General features: G+C 39.9%; 1 protein-coding gene across 2 annotated transcripts in view; it reads right to left on the bottom strand.

The window, feature by feature from the left end:
* Positions 1–16,763, bottom strand: part of Pik3r3 (phosphoinositide-3-kinase regulatory subunit 3) — a 74,790-nt gene that overhangs the window by 18,659 nt on the left and 39,368 nt on the right. For both annotated transcript variants that reach the window (XM_052177079.1, XM_052177078.1), the window contains exons 4-6: positions 15,337–15,435; positions 3,863–4,043; positions 2,431–2,556 (exon numbers count right to left, since the gene is read on the bottom strand). In XM_052177079.1, coding sequence (XP_052033039.1) covers positions 2,431–2,556; positions 3,863–4,043; positions 15,337–15,435 — 406 coding nt within the window. The remainder of the gene's footprint in view (positions 1–2,430; positions 2,557–3,862; positions 4,044–15,336; positions 15,436–16,763) is intronic.

Raw genomic sequence — 16,763 nt, 5'->3', positions numbered from 1 at the left:
TGAAGTTCCAGGCCAGCCAGGGCTACCTAGTAACACTCACCTCGTAGAATAAGAATAATGTAAAATAAATAAAGAAACAACAGGTGAAATTAGAAAATGCCTTGTGATACATGAGATCTAGACACTCCATAACAACATTCTCAGAACACACAAAAGCAGTCTCCAGGGTACTTTATAAACAACTATGGTTAAAAACGGTAGAGTGGTTTACAGAGTGAGTACCAGAAGAAACAAGGCTACACAGAGAAACCCTATCTCCAAAAAAACAAAACAAAAGAGTGGCAGCATGGGAGAGTAGTTCAGAGGTTTGCTGGGTGTGCAAGTCACTTCTGCTACTGGGACACAGAGTGGGGCCTTCTGAGAGGGGAAAACCTTGTTGAGAATAGACTGCATCAGGCTAGCCTGTAGGAAGGTCTATGGGACATTTTCTGGATTAATAACTGATACGGGTGGGCCCAGCCCACTGTGGGAGGTACCACCTCACAGCAGGTGTCCTTGGCTTGTATAAAGCAGACTGAGCAAGCCACGGGGAGCACAACAGCAAGCAACATTCTTCTATAGTATCTGCTTCAGTCCCTGTTCTGAATTCCCCTCTTGATAGAATACAACTCTAAAATGAAAAATCACCCAAAGAAGGGTCTTTCCCATATTGCTTTTGGTCATGTTCTTTTTCACAGCAACAGGAAGTAAGCTGACAGCGGTACGGTAAAAAGGCCCTGGGACTCAGACCGAGAGACTCCAACATTTTCCTCTGACCTACAGAAGTGTGCAGTGACATCCTCATCCATATGAATGGTAAGTTTTTTTTTAAAGAGATCTGTGCTCTCAGATCAGTTATATAATTGGATAACATAAGGAACTAAGAAAAAAGAAAATGAAATACAAAGCCAGCATGAGAAAGGAAGCAGAGATGAGAGGAGAAAGCCAGCACAGCTAGGAATGATGGCGCACCTGCAGCACCAGCACTGAGGTACAGGTTGGAGGGCCAGGAACACACTGCACTAAATGACACCGAGTTGCAAAGAAACAAAAACAAAAACACAAGGAAACGACGACAAAAGGAAGGAAGAAGGAAAGGGAAGACAAATGAGAACATGAGACAGGAAGGGAAGGGAAATCAACAAAATCAAAAACTGTTCTTTAAAAAGATCAACAGAGGGCTGGAGAGACAGCCGGTAAGAGCACTGACTGCTCTTCCAAAGGTCCTGAGTTCAATTCCCAGCAACCACATGGTGGCTCACAGCCATTCATAATGAGATCTGACGGCTTCATCTGGTATGTCTGAGGACAGCTACAGTGTACTTATTTATAATAATAAATAAATCTTTGGGCCAGAATGAGTGGGGCCAGAGCAAGTGGGGCTGAAGTGAGCAGAGGTCCTAAGTTCAATTCCCAGCAACCACATGATGGCTCATAACCATCTATCTGTACAGCTATAGTGTACTCATATACATAAAATAAAATGAATAACAAAAAACCATAGAATAGTCTTTAAAAAATAAATAAATAAAAAGATCAACAGAATCAACAAAACTTTAGTTTAAAGTTAAGTTTTTTAAAAAGACCCAAAGACAGGACGTTACTACCAACTTTATAAAAATAAATAGGAAGCCACTTTTAAACCAGAAAACCTCAGGCTGGAAAGATGGCTCAGTGGGTAAGAGCATTTATTGCTCTTGCAGAAGACGCATGTTGGATTCCCAGAACCTACAGGATAGCTCACAACCATCCATAAGTCCAGTTCTTCTAACCTCCCAGGCACCAGGCATACATGTGGTGCCCAGACAAACATGTAAGCAGAACACATAAATAAATGTTTTTGTCTTAAAAAATCACAAAACCATTGGGCAAGGTGACACACACCTTTAATCCCAGCACTTGGAAGGCAGAGGTAGGCAGAACTCTGAGCATAAGGCGAGCCTGGCCTACAGAGAAAGTTCTAGGATAGCCAGTGCTACACAGAGAAACCCTGGGAGGAAGAGGGCTTCCTTTTTTACTAGAAATATGGTGGTGATGGCTCATGCTAGATACGGAGAGCACAAAACAGAACAACCCGAGACTCATGCTGAGAGTGGAGCTGCTGAACAGCCCTGTGCTGCCCATATAGACAAAAATTAATTTCTATCTCAGGAATTTATCATTTTGCTAATTTTATCATTTATAATATTATCTAATTTTGCAAAATTTTTTGGAGATAGGTTTCCATGTATCCCAAATTACACAGCTGAGGATGACCTTGAATTTCTGATCCTCCTGTTTCCAACTCCCCAGTACCAGGGATTAAAGGCTTGTACCACCACACCCAGTTTAATATGATGCAAGGATCAAACCTAGGGCTTCTGAATAACAGTGGACAATCTGCACTCTAGCAGCCCTGCCACAGCCCTGAGGCCGCAGTCAGAACTGGCTCATGGGAGGCAGGCGTCTCACCTGCGCCGTCCTGGTGTACTCGTCATACAGCCTGTCATACTCTTTGCTCTTCTCCTGATACTGAGAGTGGAACTCTTGCAGGTTTTTACCTACTGCATCAATGTTATCTTCTTTTACCAACTGATCCTACATAGGCAGAAGAAAATAAAACGAAGCAGTGTTATTAATTCTGACATGTTTTTCCAGGTCTATTTACATTTAAACTATATTTCAAGTTTAGAAGTCCTGTTTTGATAGCAAGTACCAAAAAATGCTTTGATCTTATAAGATTTTGTTTTGTTTTTTTTTTTTGTTTTGTTTCTTGAGATAGAAACAAAAGTCCAGATCCAGGGAATCCAGTACCCTCTTCTGGCCTCAGCAGGCAACATGCACAGACAAAGTAAAATATAATACAACTTAAAAAGAGAGAAAGAAGTAGGACTGGAGGACTGGAGAGATGGCCCGGTGGCTGGGAGTGCTTGCTGCTCATTCCGAGCACTCAAGTTCATTTCCAGCATCCACATGAAGCTGTAACTCCAGCTCCACAAAATGTAGTGTCATGTCTTCTGGACTTTCAGACACTCACACATGTACACACTCACATAAAACTTAAAGAGCCGGGTGGTGGTGGCTCACGCCTGTAATCCCAGCACTCTGAGTGGCAGAGACAGGCGGATCTCTGAGTTCGAGGCCAGCCTGGTCTACAGAGTGAGTTCCAGGACAGCCAGGGCTACACAGAGAAACCCTGTCTCGAAAAAAAACCAAATCCAAAAAAAAAATAAATAAATAGGGCTGGAGAGAGCTCAGCTGGTGCTTGTTACATAAACATGAGGATTTGAATCTGACCCTCCTCACCTAAGTACGGTGTGAGGCTTGGAGGCACATGCTTGAATCCCACTGCCAGGGAGACAGAAATCGGCGGACCCCTGGCTCAGCCAGCCTTGGCTGATCAGCAAATCCCAGGTTCCAATCAGACTGACTCAAAACACAAAGGTGAATGGTTCCTAAGGACTAACACCTGAGATGACCTCTGGGCTCACATACACCCCCACCCCCAAAGGGTGAGAGTGATAGCAAAAACCTAGAATCCCAGAACTCAGGAGACTCTGGCAGGAAGATTATAAGCTCAAGGTCACTGTCAGCCACATAGTGATTTCAAAGCCAGCACACGTACATGAAACCCTATTTCGAAAAACAACCCCCCCAAAAAAAACTAATATAGTTAAAATGTTACTTAAGAAATGTATCTTATTCTTTTCTTTTCCTTTTCTTTTTGAGATAGGGTCTCATATAGCCCTGGCTAGCCTGAAACTCAGAGACCTGCCTGCTTCTGCTGGGATTAAAGGCATGCCTCAACCACACTCAGGATTAATTAGGAAAATAAATATAAATCAATAAGCCTAATAGAATAAAATTATATGAAATAATCCTATAAGATTTCCTATGTTCATACCTGCTGGTATCTGGATACGGGGTACATCAGCTTCACATCGAGTTTGGGATTGTACTGAGCAAGAGATTCATGGTGGTAGTGGTTAATGAGCTCCACCACAGAATTAAACGTCAGGGGCTCGGAAAAGCCATATTTACCATCCCGATGATAGATCTTTATTAATTTATTATTTCCTCCCTTCCTGTGAACAACAAAACAGTAACTGTAGCATTTTCCCCAAAGTTCTATTAAAACACTAGTTTCATATGGAGATAAAAAATTTAGTTCATAGCAAATAAATGTGTTATTTTGCTAATAAGCAGAGGTAGTAAGAGCATATATAATTATGTATTTAAAACTATATATTATTTTATATTTTTTCTTACCTTTCTTTCTTTTTATTTTGCTTTGCTTTGTTTCGTTTTGTTTGGTGTTTTTATGACAAAGTGTCTGTGTAGCCAGGGCTGTCCTAGAACTTGCTTTGTGGAACAGACTGGTCTTGAACAGCTGAGATCCCCCTTCCTCTGCCTCTGCCTCTCTCTGCCTCTAAGCAGAGGACCATCACACCTGACCTACACTTCTTTTTTGTTTTTGTTTTTTCTTCTCCTATTTCTTTTGCCCATAAAATACCTTAGTTATTAAAAATCAACACATCTGGGATGGGTATGATAGTGCACATCTTTATTCTCAGGCAGAGGCAAGTGAATCTCTATGTGTTTAAGGTTACCCTGGTCTACATAATGAGTTCCAGAAAAGCCAGGGCTACATAGAGAGACCCTGTCTCAAAACAAAATGCCCAAATCTATATAACAGTCAATATCAATAAATTTAGCCTAAAATATTACTTAAAAATAACTAAAATGTAAGTAAATTAATTATTTTTTGTTATTTCGTGAATCTTTTTAATTTGTCATGGAGAATAGAGGCAATTTCTGTCTTTGAGCAGAAGCAGAAGCCATCTATATATAAAGGAATTATAAACATTTGTCTCAGTATCACCAAGGTTCATATTATAGATATAATTTGATGCTTAAGTATATCAGACCAACTTTATTTACTGAATTAAATCCAAATAATCCCTTACAGATCATTTCTAAGACAAGTATGGTAGTACATGCCTGTAAACCTAGGACTCTGAAAGAGAATCAAAAGTGTGAGCCCTCTGTATCTGAGCTACAAGGCCCCTCCCCAGAAAAGAAAATCAAAGAGAAGAAAGGGGGGGAATAGGGAAGAAGAAAAAAGGAATTTATAACTAAAATTAAAATAGCAATGTTAAAACACCAGGTTGATTTACCCTACAACAGCAAAATACTATGCTGTTTCCACTCAGGTTTTCTAACAGCGCCATGATGTGGGGGAGGGGTTACATGCTTTATGCTATGCATTTATAATACTTGACAAATGTCCTACTAGGACTTGTGAAGGACTAAGTAAGAAAGGCCTGAATCTATAGACTGGTTAAAATTCACATTATACAAGGCTTAGGTCAGTATTTAGATGGATGACAAACTATTCATATAAAATGCACATTACAAGGATCAACTCAACTAATGGTATATTATTAATATAGGTGTATATACACACAGATATAGAGATAATAAATCCCAGATGGCCTGTCTCACTTAAAACTCATTCAAATTAATGTGCTGAACATCTATAGAGGGCATGAAGCCCTTGTGCTCAGAGATAAGCACTTAGGAAAATCAGGAAAGGGGAGGGGGTGTGTGCACCTGTTTTACACCCGGAAGGCTGGGAAAGTACATAGTTAATAACCTGGTGTGGTGGCTCGAATAAGAATGGTCTCCACAGAAAGGCTCATAGATTTGAATACTTGGTCACCGGGGAGTGGCACTATTTGAAAGGATTCAGAGATATGGCCTTGTTGGAGGAAGTGTGTCACTGTAGAATGAGTAGAAGTTGCAGAAACCCATGCCAAACCCAGTTTCTCTTTTTTGCTGCCTTCAGCTCTAGTTGTAGAACTTTCAAGTACTTCAGCACCATGTCCGCCTGCACACTGCCATGCTCCCTGTCATGTGGACAGTAGACTAAACCTCTGAACCTGTAAAAGCCAGTGACAATGAAATGTTTCCTTTCTAAGACTTCCCTTGGTCATGGTGTCTGTCCACCATACTACAACACTGACCGTCTCTGCTAGCTGTAGGGCCAGTCTTTTCTTAAGATTTATTTATATATGTATATGAGTATTCTGTCTGCATGTTCATCTCTACACCATAAAGAATCAGATTCTATTACAGAGGGTTGTGAGCCATCAATGGCTCCGGACCTCTCGAATGGCAGCCAGCGAGCGCTCTTAACCACAGAGCCATCTCTCTAGCCCCCTGTAGGTCTGGGTTTCACCCAAGTCCCTGAGACTATAATGTTTGTTTATCCCAGACTCTTGCTCCCTAGATTTTGAGCACGGCTCCTCAGTCAATAAACCCATCCTTATGGAAGATGTCACTTGTACTTTACAAGGGCCTGAGTGACACAGCCTGAGTGATGTCTACGTTACCTTGTGGCCAGGCCGATCCTGGCTCCCACAGGCTACGTTTACCTCAGTCATTCTCCCTAGACCCTTATTTTGAGCATTGTTTCTGAGTCAACAGAACTCATCTTTATGGAAGAGGCCATACTTTGTAAAGAGTTTCAATATAAACATGTCTTAAGCTTTGTTGTATACATAGGACTAAGTTAATTTTCATCAAGAGACATTTCTCCAAATTGTGCTGTACTTAAATATGACTAAAATAAACTACCCGAAGTCAGATTCCACAAGTTTGAACCAGCACTGGCTAACTAAGTCATGTTAGGTAAGTAAGTCTTGCCTCATTCAGGGTGTTACTCTGCTGCACACCCCCACAAATGTCTACTATATAATGGGAACTATACAAAGTGCTATGGACACAAAGACAGAAGAAGCCAGACACAGCCCATGCTCTCACAGAACTTAGCACAGCACATGTGCACTCCACAGCTCTGAGGTTTGGGGAGGGAGAGGGCTGCATTCTGACTCCTGGGGTGGGTTTCAGCTTTCTGAGACCAGGTTCATACTACAGCCAATACTGGCCTGAAACATGCTGTGTAGATCCAACTGGCCTTAAACTTGTGGCAATTTTCTTGCCTCAAGCTAAAAATAGAAAAAGAAGGGCCATAGAGATGGCTCATCCGGTAAGGGCTTTGTCACTAATTCCGACAACTTCAGGTCAATCCACAGAACCTACTTAGTAGAAGGAAAAAAACAGTACCCGTAAGTTGCTCTTTGACCTCCACAAACACACTATGGCACAATAAAATAAATAATAAAATAAAATTAAAATAAAGTAGAAATAAAAACAATAAAGGCTAGCGAGTGATGGTGCACACCTTTAATCCCAGCACTCGGGAGGTAGAAACAGACAGATTTTTGTGAGTTCAAGGCCAGCCTGTTCTATATAGAAAGTTCTAGGCCAGCCAGGGCTACAAAGCAACTCCATCTTAAAAAAAAAAAAAAGATTTAACTCAGTAAAGAGACAGTGATTTGAGGGCTGAATGGCTGAAAGAGAGAACAGTAAGTGCTGTAAATAGAAGATCAAGAAACACCTTGTAGACTCTAGTAAGGCTTTCATTTTAAAAAGACTTGTGTGTGTGTGTGTGTGTGTGTGTGTGTGTGTGTGTGTGTGTGTGTGTTGTGTGTGAGTGTGTGAGTGTGTGTGTGTGTGTGTGTGTGTGTAGTCACACTTGCAAGTGTCTGATGAAGCCACAGGCTTCAAATCCTCTGGAGCTTTCAGATTTATAGGTAGTTGTGAGTTTCTGGAAGATGATGCTGGGAACCAAACTCACTCCCATTCTGAGGGGCCACAACCACCTGTGATTCCAGTTCCACGACATCATTTGTCCTGGAATTAGCTCTGTAGACCAGGCTGGCCTTGAACTCAAAAAAGCTGCCTGCCTCTGCCTCCTAAGTACTAGGATTAAAGATATGCAGCATGTTTTGTTTTTTAATATATCATCACTTTTTACTGGAAGGACAACACACACCACTGGTTTCTCCTTCCACTTTCACATGGATTCTGGAAACTGAACTCAAGGTTTGCATAGCAAGTGCCTTTAACTGCTGAGTCATCTCACCCAACTAAAATGCTGGTTACTATGTGGAAAAGCATCTTCACCCAATTCTCTGCAATCCAGTTTCACTTTCATCTCTCCCACTTTACTGGAAGGATCACCAGTAATTTTATCAAATCCAGGCCCTGTTCCCTTGACCCAGTCCTTCCTTCTTTTCCTGCTCTTTCTTCTTTGTTGGTTATGATGGCTATGGTTTTCAGGAGGGTCTCAGGTAGCCAGGCTGCCAGTAAACTCTATTTGCCAAGGATAACCCTCAGACTGTCCTGCCCCCCACCTTTAGTTCTAGTCTTATATTGTAACTGGCTTATGTTGTTCTGGAGATCCAATTTAGAGATTTGTGTGTATAGGCAAGCCCTCTACCACCTAAGCAGTAATACCAGTTCCTTTCTTCTTTAAAAAGAAAATGTATCAGTGAAGCAGTATTCAGCAAAACCAGAACGGGGAAGTGGAGAGGGGGGGTGGGAGGACAGGGGGAGAGAAGGGGGCTTACGGGACTTTCTGGGAGTGGGGGGGGCTAGGAAAGGGGAAATCATTTGAAATGTAAATAAAAAATATATCGAATAAAAAAAATAAATAAATAAAAATAAAATAAAATGACAGTGTTGTTGTTTAAATTGGAAATAAAAAGAATAAGATGTTACAGAATATCGGCAGAGAATGTAATGCAATGTTAAGGAATTCATTCATTCAGTAAATATTCTGAAGACAAAAAAAAAAAAAAGAAAGAAAATGTATGGCGCTAGAGAGATGGATCAGAGGTTAAGAGCACTGAGGTCCTGAGTTCAATTCCCAGCAACCACCTGGTGGCTCACAACTATCTGTAATGGGATCTGATGCCGTCTTCTGGTGTGTCTGAAGACAACTACAGTGTACTCACATACATAAACAATGTATTACATTGTTTATGAAGGTCACTGAACAACTTTCAGTATCTATCTTTCCTTCCACAAGGTGGAGCCCGGGGCTGAACTCAAGTCACTGGGCTTGGCAGCAAACACAAGTCACCCAGTGACCCATCTCCCCAGCCACCTGCCTGTGCTTGCTGGTGATGCTGCTTTTCATTCCTTTTTTTCAAGACAGCTTCTCACTGTGTAGCCATAACTAGCCTAGACAGAACTCACTATGTAGACCAGGCTGGTCTCAAACTCAGAAATGTGCCCAAGTCTGCCGCCACCGAAGTGCTAGGACTGAAGGCGTGGGTCCCTGCCTTGCCTCCTGCTCCCAAACACACCATTTCCCGTGCCTCCGATGATGATGATGATGATGATGATGATGATGATGATGATGATGATGCTCTTTACTTTACCCCTCTCTTGTCTGTTTCCTGGCTATATAGTTATTACTCTGTTTAAAAACTGTCTCGGGCTCTGACCCTTGTCACTTTATGCATTCTTTCACTGAAAGTCTTGTCCTAAGACAGCTGGAGTATCAAAGGACAGTGTGCAATCAGGACTGGATCATGTCATTCTCTGTGTATAATTATCTACCAATCTTTTTGCACTTAGAAATAAAGTTCATATTCCTTCTCATGTCTCCTTAAGTTTCTGCAAAGCTTGTTTCCATTCTATTTTTATTTATTTTTTAAAGATTTATTTATTTTATGTGTTTGTTTTCATTCTAATTTCAACCTCTTGATTATGTAAGCCAACTACAAAGTGGTCTTTGCATTAAATCTTCCCCCAGATTGCTTCTCTATTTTTTATTTTCTCCCCTGGGTCCACCTTTCTGGCTGGAGATTTCTAATTCAACTTTCAAAGGCCACTGCCTCAGAAGCCCTTCTGAGCATCGTCATCCAACACTCCTGAGGGCACCGTGATCCCTAGTGCAGCACCTAATGGGCTATGACACTGTCTCAGCTCATTTCTTTTTTACTGTCCTGTGTTGTCTCCCTGTCTTCACCCTTCCTTCTCACTACAAGGGAGGGCTGTGCTCGGTTGCTTTTTTTTTTTTTTTTTTTTGCTTAGAAGAGTAAAAATGCTGTTAGTACTCAATATATATATATAAATATTAAATGAGCAATAAATCCTAAATTCAATCATGACTACCTCTCACTCTATAAAAGATCCCTAAGTAACTGTCATTATTTCATTAATTGTTCTGTTGTTTTAAGTTAAGGTCTCATATGGCCCAGGCTGGCCTCGTACTCATTATATATCTGTATATATATATATGACCTTCAATTTTGGATCCTCCTGGGATCCTGCTGAGATTGCAGGCATGCATCAGCACACCTGATCCTAAATATCAAACTCAGGGTCTCTCAAATGCTAGGCAACCACTCATCGATTGGACTGTATCTCCCACCCTGTTTTTCCTTTCTTTTAAAATATAGTCTGATCATAACCTCTCTACACCCACCTACAATATTAAATATAAACTCCACACTTTAGAATTCAAGGCTCTCTAAGCCCTCGAACCGTCTATTCCCTACCACTTCTTTTTAACAAACATTGCACAGCCAGAATGGAACTGCATCACACAAGATAGCTCCGACTTCTCATTCCACCTTCCCTGCTCCCAGTGTTATCTCCCTTGGCAATGCATCCCTGTCTACATATAAAATGTCATTTCTTCCATGAAGGTCAGCTTTCATTATGCCCTTAAAAAATGTATTTCCTTCATTTCTTACATCCTCCAAAGCATATTTTTTGAAATTCTATTATTTTAACTCTTGTTCAATATACCTTTCTTACTTCTTTTGACTTTACCTAAGTGGTCCTTTAGGCAAAATTTGTTCTCTTTTGTTGTATTGGCAGCACTGGAGACAGAACCTAGGGTCCTCATTCATGTTTAGCAAGCACTCCACCACTAAACTGTATGCTCATCCTATGCTAACGGGTTTTAATATATATGGGTGTTTGCCTGCATGCACATCTGTGCACCATGTACTTCCCTGGTACCCACCGAGGTCAGAAGACACCAGATACCCTAGAACTACAGTTATAGATGGTTGTGAGCTGTCATGTGGACAACGGGAACTGAATTTGGGCTCTCTAGAAAAACAGCCAGTGCTCTTAACTACTGAGCCATCTCTCCAGACACTCTACCATTCACTTCTTATTTTGAGATAGTCTTAGTAAGTTACCCAGGTAAGCTTGAATTTATCAATCCTCCTGCCTCTGCCTCCTAGGTGGAGGTTATAGCAGACAAAAGTTTTAACACATTAAATGCCCTGTGTACTTAAATATCCCTGATATTAACTGTTTATTAAACTGAATTAAGTCCATCGTTTGTCTGACTAGCAAACTCATGAAGTTACAGCTCTGAGAAAGCTCTCTGTCCTTTCATTTAATCTATGCTCTACTCAAATATTACCTGAAAACCAACAATTTGCCAAACCTTTTCTAGATGAATGAAAACCTTAAAGGATAGTTACAGACTCTAGAATCTAGGCTCAAGTAGAACTGTGTTAAGTGCACTAACAAAAGTAATACAATTTTTCCTTGCTTATTTTTTTGCCTATATCTATCAATGAATAGAAAATCAAAATGTAGACATATAACAGATTACCCATCCTTAAAGGAAATAAAATTTGAGCCCTGCTGTAACATATATGAACTTTAAAAATATTAAACTTAAGAATGATAAGGAAGAGGCTGGACAGATGGCTCAGCGGTAACAAGCACTGACTGCTCTTCCAGAGGTCCTGAGTTCAAGCACATGGTGGCTCACACCATCTGTAATGGGATCCTATGCCCTCTTCTGGTGTGTTTGAAGAGAGCAACAGTATTCTCATATATATATAATAAATGTTTAAAAATGATAAGCATGGGCTGGAGAGGTGGCTCAGTGGTTAAGACCACCGGTTGGTCTTCCGAAGGTCCTGAGTTCAAATCCCAGCAACCACATGGTGGCTCACAGCCATCCGTAATGAGATCTGATGTCCTCTGCTGGTGTGTCTGAAAATAGCTACAGTGTACCTACATATAATAAATAAATAAATCTTAAAAAAAAGACTTAAAATCATAAAAATGATAAGCATGACACAGAAGGATAAGTACTTGTATGATTCAGAAATAGAAAGCAGGAGCTGAGCATGGTGATACACACCTTTAGTTAGAGTACTTGGGAGGCAGAGCAGAGGTATCTGTGAGTTTACATAGCAAGTTCCAGGACAGCCTGGGTAAACAGAAGGGGCAATTGAATGAATTCTAATGAAACAGTTAAGGTAGAGGGTGCATTTGTTTCTCCTATTCCACTATCACACACTTAGATTACAAACTCCTCAGGGAAAAGCCATGTCTTAAGTATATCAATATTCCCGATCCGCCGGGCGGTGGTACTTGTCTTTAATAATAGCTATTGGTTGAGCAGAAAGCAGAAAGAGGATTCATCCCAAGGAAAAGACCATCTGTGTCAAAGAGAAAGACTCAAGCCAAGCGGTGGTGGCGCATGCCTGTAATCCCAGCACTCTGGGAGGCAGAGGCAGGCAGATTTCTGAGTTCGAGGCCAGCCTGGTCTACAGAATGAGTTCCAGGACAGCTAGAGCTACACAGAGAAACCCTGTCTTGAAAAAAACAAAAAAAAAAAACAAAAAAACAAAAAAATTCCCAATCTTAGAAATAATGCCCAGTGTAAAGATAATGTTCAAATTTTATTACTATTCCACAACAAAATTGACTGCCTCTGAGGAAAGATCAGAGGGTCCTTTTTTTAAGTAATGTTATTCAAGGACTTGACCCATATAAATTAGTAAATATTAAAGATTCCTTTAATTTTTAAAAAACTATTTTATTATATGCATATGAGTATTTTCTTTGCACGTATCTATGTATTCCCTAAATATGACTGGTACCCTACCCAGAGCCAGTGCTCTGACCCCTGAGCCGACTCTCCATCCTAATTCCCTTTATCATCAAGTCTTAAATTGGTCCTAGACTAGGAGACCACTGTTTGTCTTGGTTCCTGAAGAACACTTCAGCAACTTCAGCTAAGTCGCATAACCTTAAAAATCTATCCTGGCTGGGAGGTGGTGGCAAACGCCTGTAATCCCAGCATTCTGGGAGGCAGAGGCAGGCAGATTTCTGAGTTCGAGGGTAGCCTGGTCTACAGAGTGAATTCCAGGACAGCCAGGGCTACACAGAGAAACCCTGTCTCCAAAAAAAAACCAAATCCAAAAAAACCAAAAAATCTATCCCATTTATTTTCTCTCTCTTTCTCTTTGTGTGTGTGTGTGTGTCTCTATCTCTCTCTGTCTCTCTGTGTGTGTGTGTGTGTGTGTACATGCTACCCAGTCTGTGTGGAAGTGAGAGAACAACTTGTTCCCTCCAATCAGTTCCCTCCTTCTAATATGTGTGTCCTAGAAGGCAAACTTAAAATATGAGGCATTGCAGCAAATGCCTACCTGCTGACCCATCAACCTGCCCAGTTATATAACATTTACAGGCTTTTTTTCTTGAACATAATATAAATAACTATTATTTTTAGGTAGTATAACTAACAATTTGAGGATGAAATACCATCTCAGTGAGATTAAAAACATTTTCTAGAGCCTGGCATGGTGGCACACACCTTTAATCGAAGCACTCAGGAGGCAGAGGCAGGCAGATCTGAGTTTGAGGCCAGTCTGATCTATAGAGCGAGTTCCAGAATATCAAGGACTACACAGAGAAACCCTATCTTGGAAAAAAAAAATCTAGGGGTCCAGTGAGAGAGCTCGGTGGGTTAAGGCACTTACTGCATAAGCCTGGTCACATGGTTTCCTTCATAGTACCCAAATAAGGTGGAAAGAGAACTGAACCCACAAAGTTGTCCGCTAACCTCCACATGTATGTGATGGCTTGTATGCCCACTCACACACATACCTCATACACACCCTAATCCTTTCATTCCAGTACAAGGAGGCAGAGGCAGGGAGGGGTATCTCTTGAAGTCAAGGCCAGCCTAGTCTACATATGATTCCAGGTTAGTAAGAGCTAAACAGTAAGACCCTATGTCAATATATAATAGCTGGAGATGAAGTGGTAGAGTTCTTGCCTAGCACAATGAAGCTTTTAATGAATAAGTAAGTGGGTGAGCCACTAATATTATACAACCAAATCACAAAACTTTATTACAGCTAGGTGATTTTAATGTTCTATTTTTATTTTAAACTATGCATTTTTATTTACAGAGGTCAGAAGAGGGCATCAATCTTCTGGAGCTGCAGATACAGGCAGTTATGGGCCACCTGATGTAGGTTCAAAGAACCATCAAAATCAGGTCCTCAAGGGCTCCATATATGCTCTTAAATATTGAGTTGTGCCAGGTAGTGGTGGTGCAGGCCTTTAATCCCAGCACTTGGGAGGCAGAGGCAGGTAGATTTCTGAGTTCAAGGCCAGCCTGGTCTACAGAGCAAGTTCCAGGACAGCCAAGGCTATACAGAGAAACCCTGTCTCAGAAAAAAGAAAAAAATTTGAGTTGTCTCTCCAGACTGCAATTATGTGATTCTAATGATTAAAATTAAATGTTGAAATAGCTAATGAAGTTGTTCTTGGCCTGTTTTTAATATATATCCCATCCTTGTAAGTATAAAATGTCATAGCTCTACCATTTATAAAATGCCAGTTTGTCCACATGGAAGAACACAGGCTAGAACTATTCTCTTGTCTACCTCTCTAATCTGTCAAAACTACGCTGAGTAACACTTCCTAAGGCCCACATTAGGAAAAAAATAAGAGTGTTCACACAAAAGAACATACTAAATAGAAACCAACAGACATAACAAATAGCTAAAAACCACAATTTATTCATCCAACTTAAAACTACTAAGTGCCATACTTTTCCAGGTAATGTCAAAATGTTCGGTTATCTCCATTGGAGAACTAATATATATGCTCACTATAATCTATGGTTTGCAGTCTGATGTAACATTCCAAAACAATTTGATAAGTATACATAGGAGTAAGTGCAAGTACAAGTCTCTGTGTGTGTGTGGGGGGGTGTGTGGGTGTGTATGTGTGTATGTGTATGTGTGTGTGTGTGTGTGTGTGTGTTTGTACAGTTTTTGCCTCAATTAGATCTAGTGGCAGTTTGGAGAATAAAGGTGCTATTATGCAAAAAAAAAAAAAAATAAGAGTGTTTGGAGAATTAAGCTACAGCCAACACTTTTCCTTCATTAATGAAGGTAAGAGAATAAGATAATATATTCCTTATTATCTAATATTTAGGAATTTTAGCCTTTTTATCTTATTGGTACAAATATTTAAAATGTAGAAATAAAATAGGCACCATTTTATGTTTACATATTTTATGTACAGTAAAGGGATTCTAAAGTTAAAATGTTAACAAAGCTAAAAATTATGTATCTAAATTAAATAAAAATGGAAAATATATAAATATTTAAAGAAAATACAGAACTCTCAATATATTCATGCTAGGAGGACCCCAGCCAGAAACAGAAAAGCACTTACCTCAAAGTCAATGTATAGTCCCCCTGCATTTTTGTTGAGGCATCACGAACTAAGAAGGTGCCATCTGGCATGTCCCGCAATTTGTCATTTACCTCTTCCCTGAGAAGCAAAGTTATAGGAAACATTTAAAAAAGAAAAAATATCTTAAACACTGGTTGTCTTCACATATTATTATCAAGACCAGCTGGAAGTCACACTACCCCCAAGTCTCCAGTAGTCATGCAGGTCCTCCCCATGGAAACAAAATCTGATTTTATTTCTGGTGTTATATAATCTAGGGAAAGATTACTTGATGTCTAACTCCTCCAGATTTCAATTGTCTGTACAGATCATGTTTCTAATAAGCCATTAGGGCTTTCTTAGGCAGGTCTGAACATGAAGAGTTTCAAGAAAACCCACAGCTATTTAGGAAGAAGGTCATTGCTTTAAGTGGCAGTGGTACTGTTACTGAGCAGAGGGGAAAATTCACTGAAGTTCACGACTATCAACATGGTGCTAATTTGAATAAGTGTTAAATTCCTTCTGCAGCTTAGGAATTTCAGGAACATTATTCCGTGGAATGTAAAACATAAAAGATCCTTGAATTCCAATAAAGCATGATTTAAAGTATAGTTTAAGTGGCACTTAAATATTAAAAACACTCTTATTATATAATTGGTCTACTGAATTTAATATGTATTAAGTCCTTTTCAAAAATTAAACACAGAATTAACAAATCATCTAGCAATCTCGGTTTTGGGGTAAATATCCCCAAATCATCAAAAGCAAGAAGTCTAGCAGATATTTATTTATAAATAATATATTTATAACAGCTTCATTCATATCAGCATAAAAGCTAAAAAATATAACCCAAATATCCACCAAATCCTTATTTTAGTTGAATAAACAAAGTGTAATATTTATAAATATTAGGATATATTTAGATTTAAAAAGAAGAGAAATTCTGACACATGAATGAACTATGAAGTTATCTGAAGTAAGTGAAAAGCTAGTCACAAATATTTAATGTTATATAATTCCACTATTTACAGTAGTTAAATTTATAAAGACAGAATATAGAAGCCTGGTTAGGAAGGGCTCAAGGAGAGGAAGAAGACCTGTTTTAACTGGTAGAGTTTCAGTTAGAAAGATGCACATGTTCTAAGGACAGATAACAATTATGTGTGTAACAGTGTGAATATACCTAATGCCAATGAAAAAATAAAATGATATGGGTAAATGAGAACTGGGATGGATGGCAGCAAAGGTTAAGAGGTGATATACTGAGGCACTACAGCATCAGCTGGAGCCAGCTTCGACAGAAACAGAAAACAAAGTACAATAGATGGGCATGGGGGTGCAAGCCTGTAAACTGTCCAGTCAAGAGGCTGGACACAGTCGAGGTCAACAGGGTCTACAGAAAATGCTTCTAGCCAGACTGAGCTACA

This window comes from Apodemus sylvaticus, chromosome 3, assembly GCF_947179515.1.
Source record: "Apodemus sylvaticus chromosome 3, mApoSyl1.1, whole genome shotgun sequence".
Classification (NCBI taxonomy): Eukaryota; Metazoa; Chordata; class Mammalia; order Rodentia; family Muridae; genus Apodemus; species Apodemus sylvaticus.
Note: the sequence above shows the minus strand (reverse complement) of the source record. Positions and strands in the feature narration are given on the sequence as shown.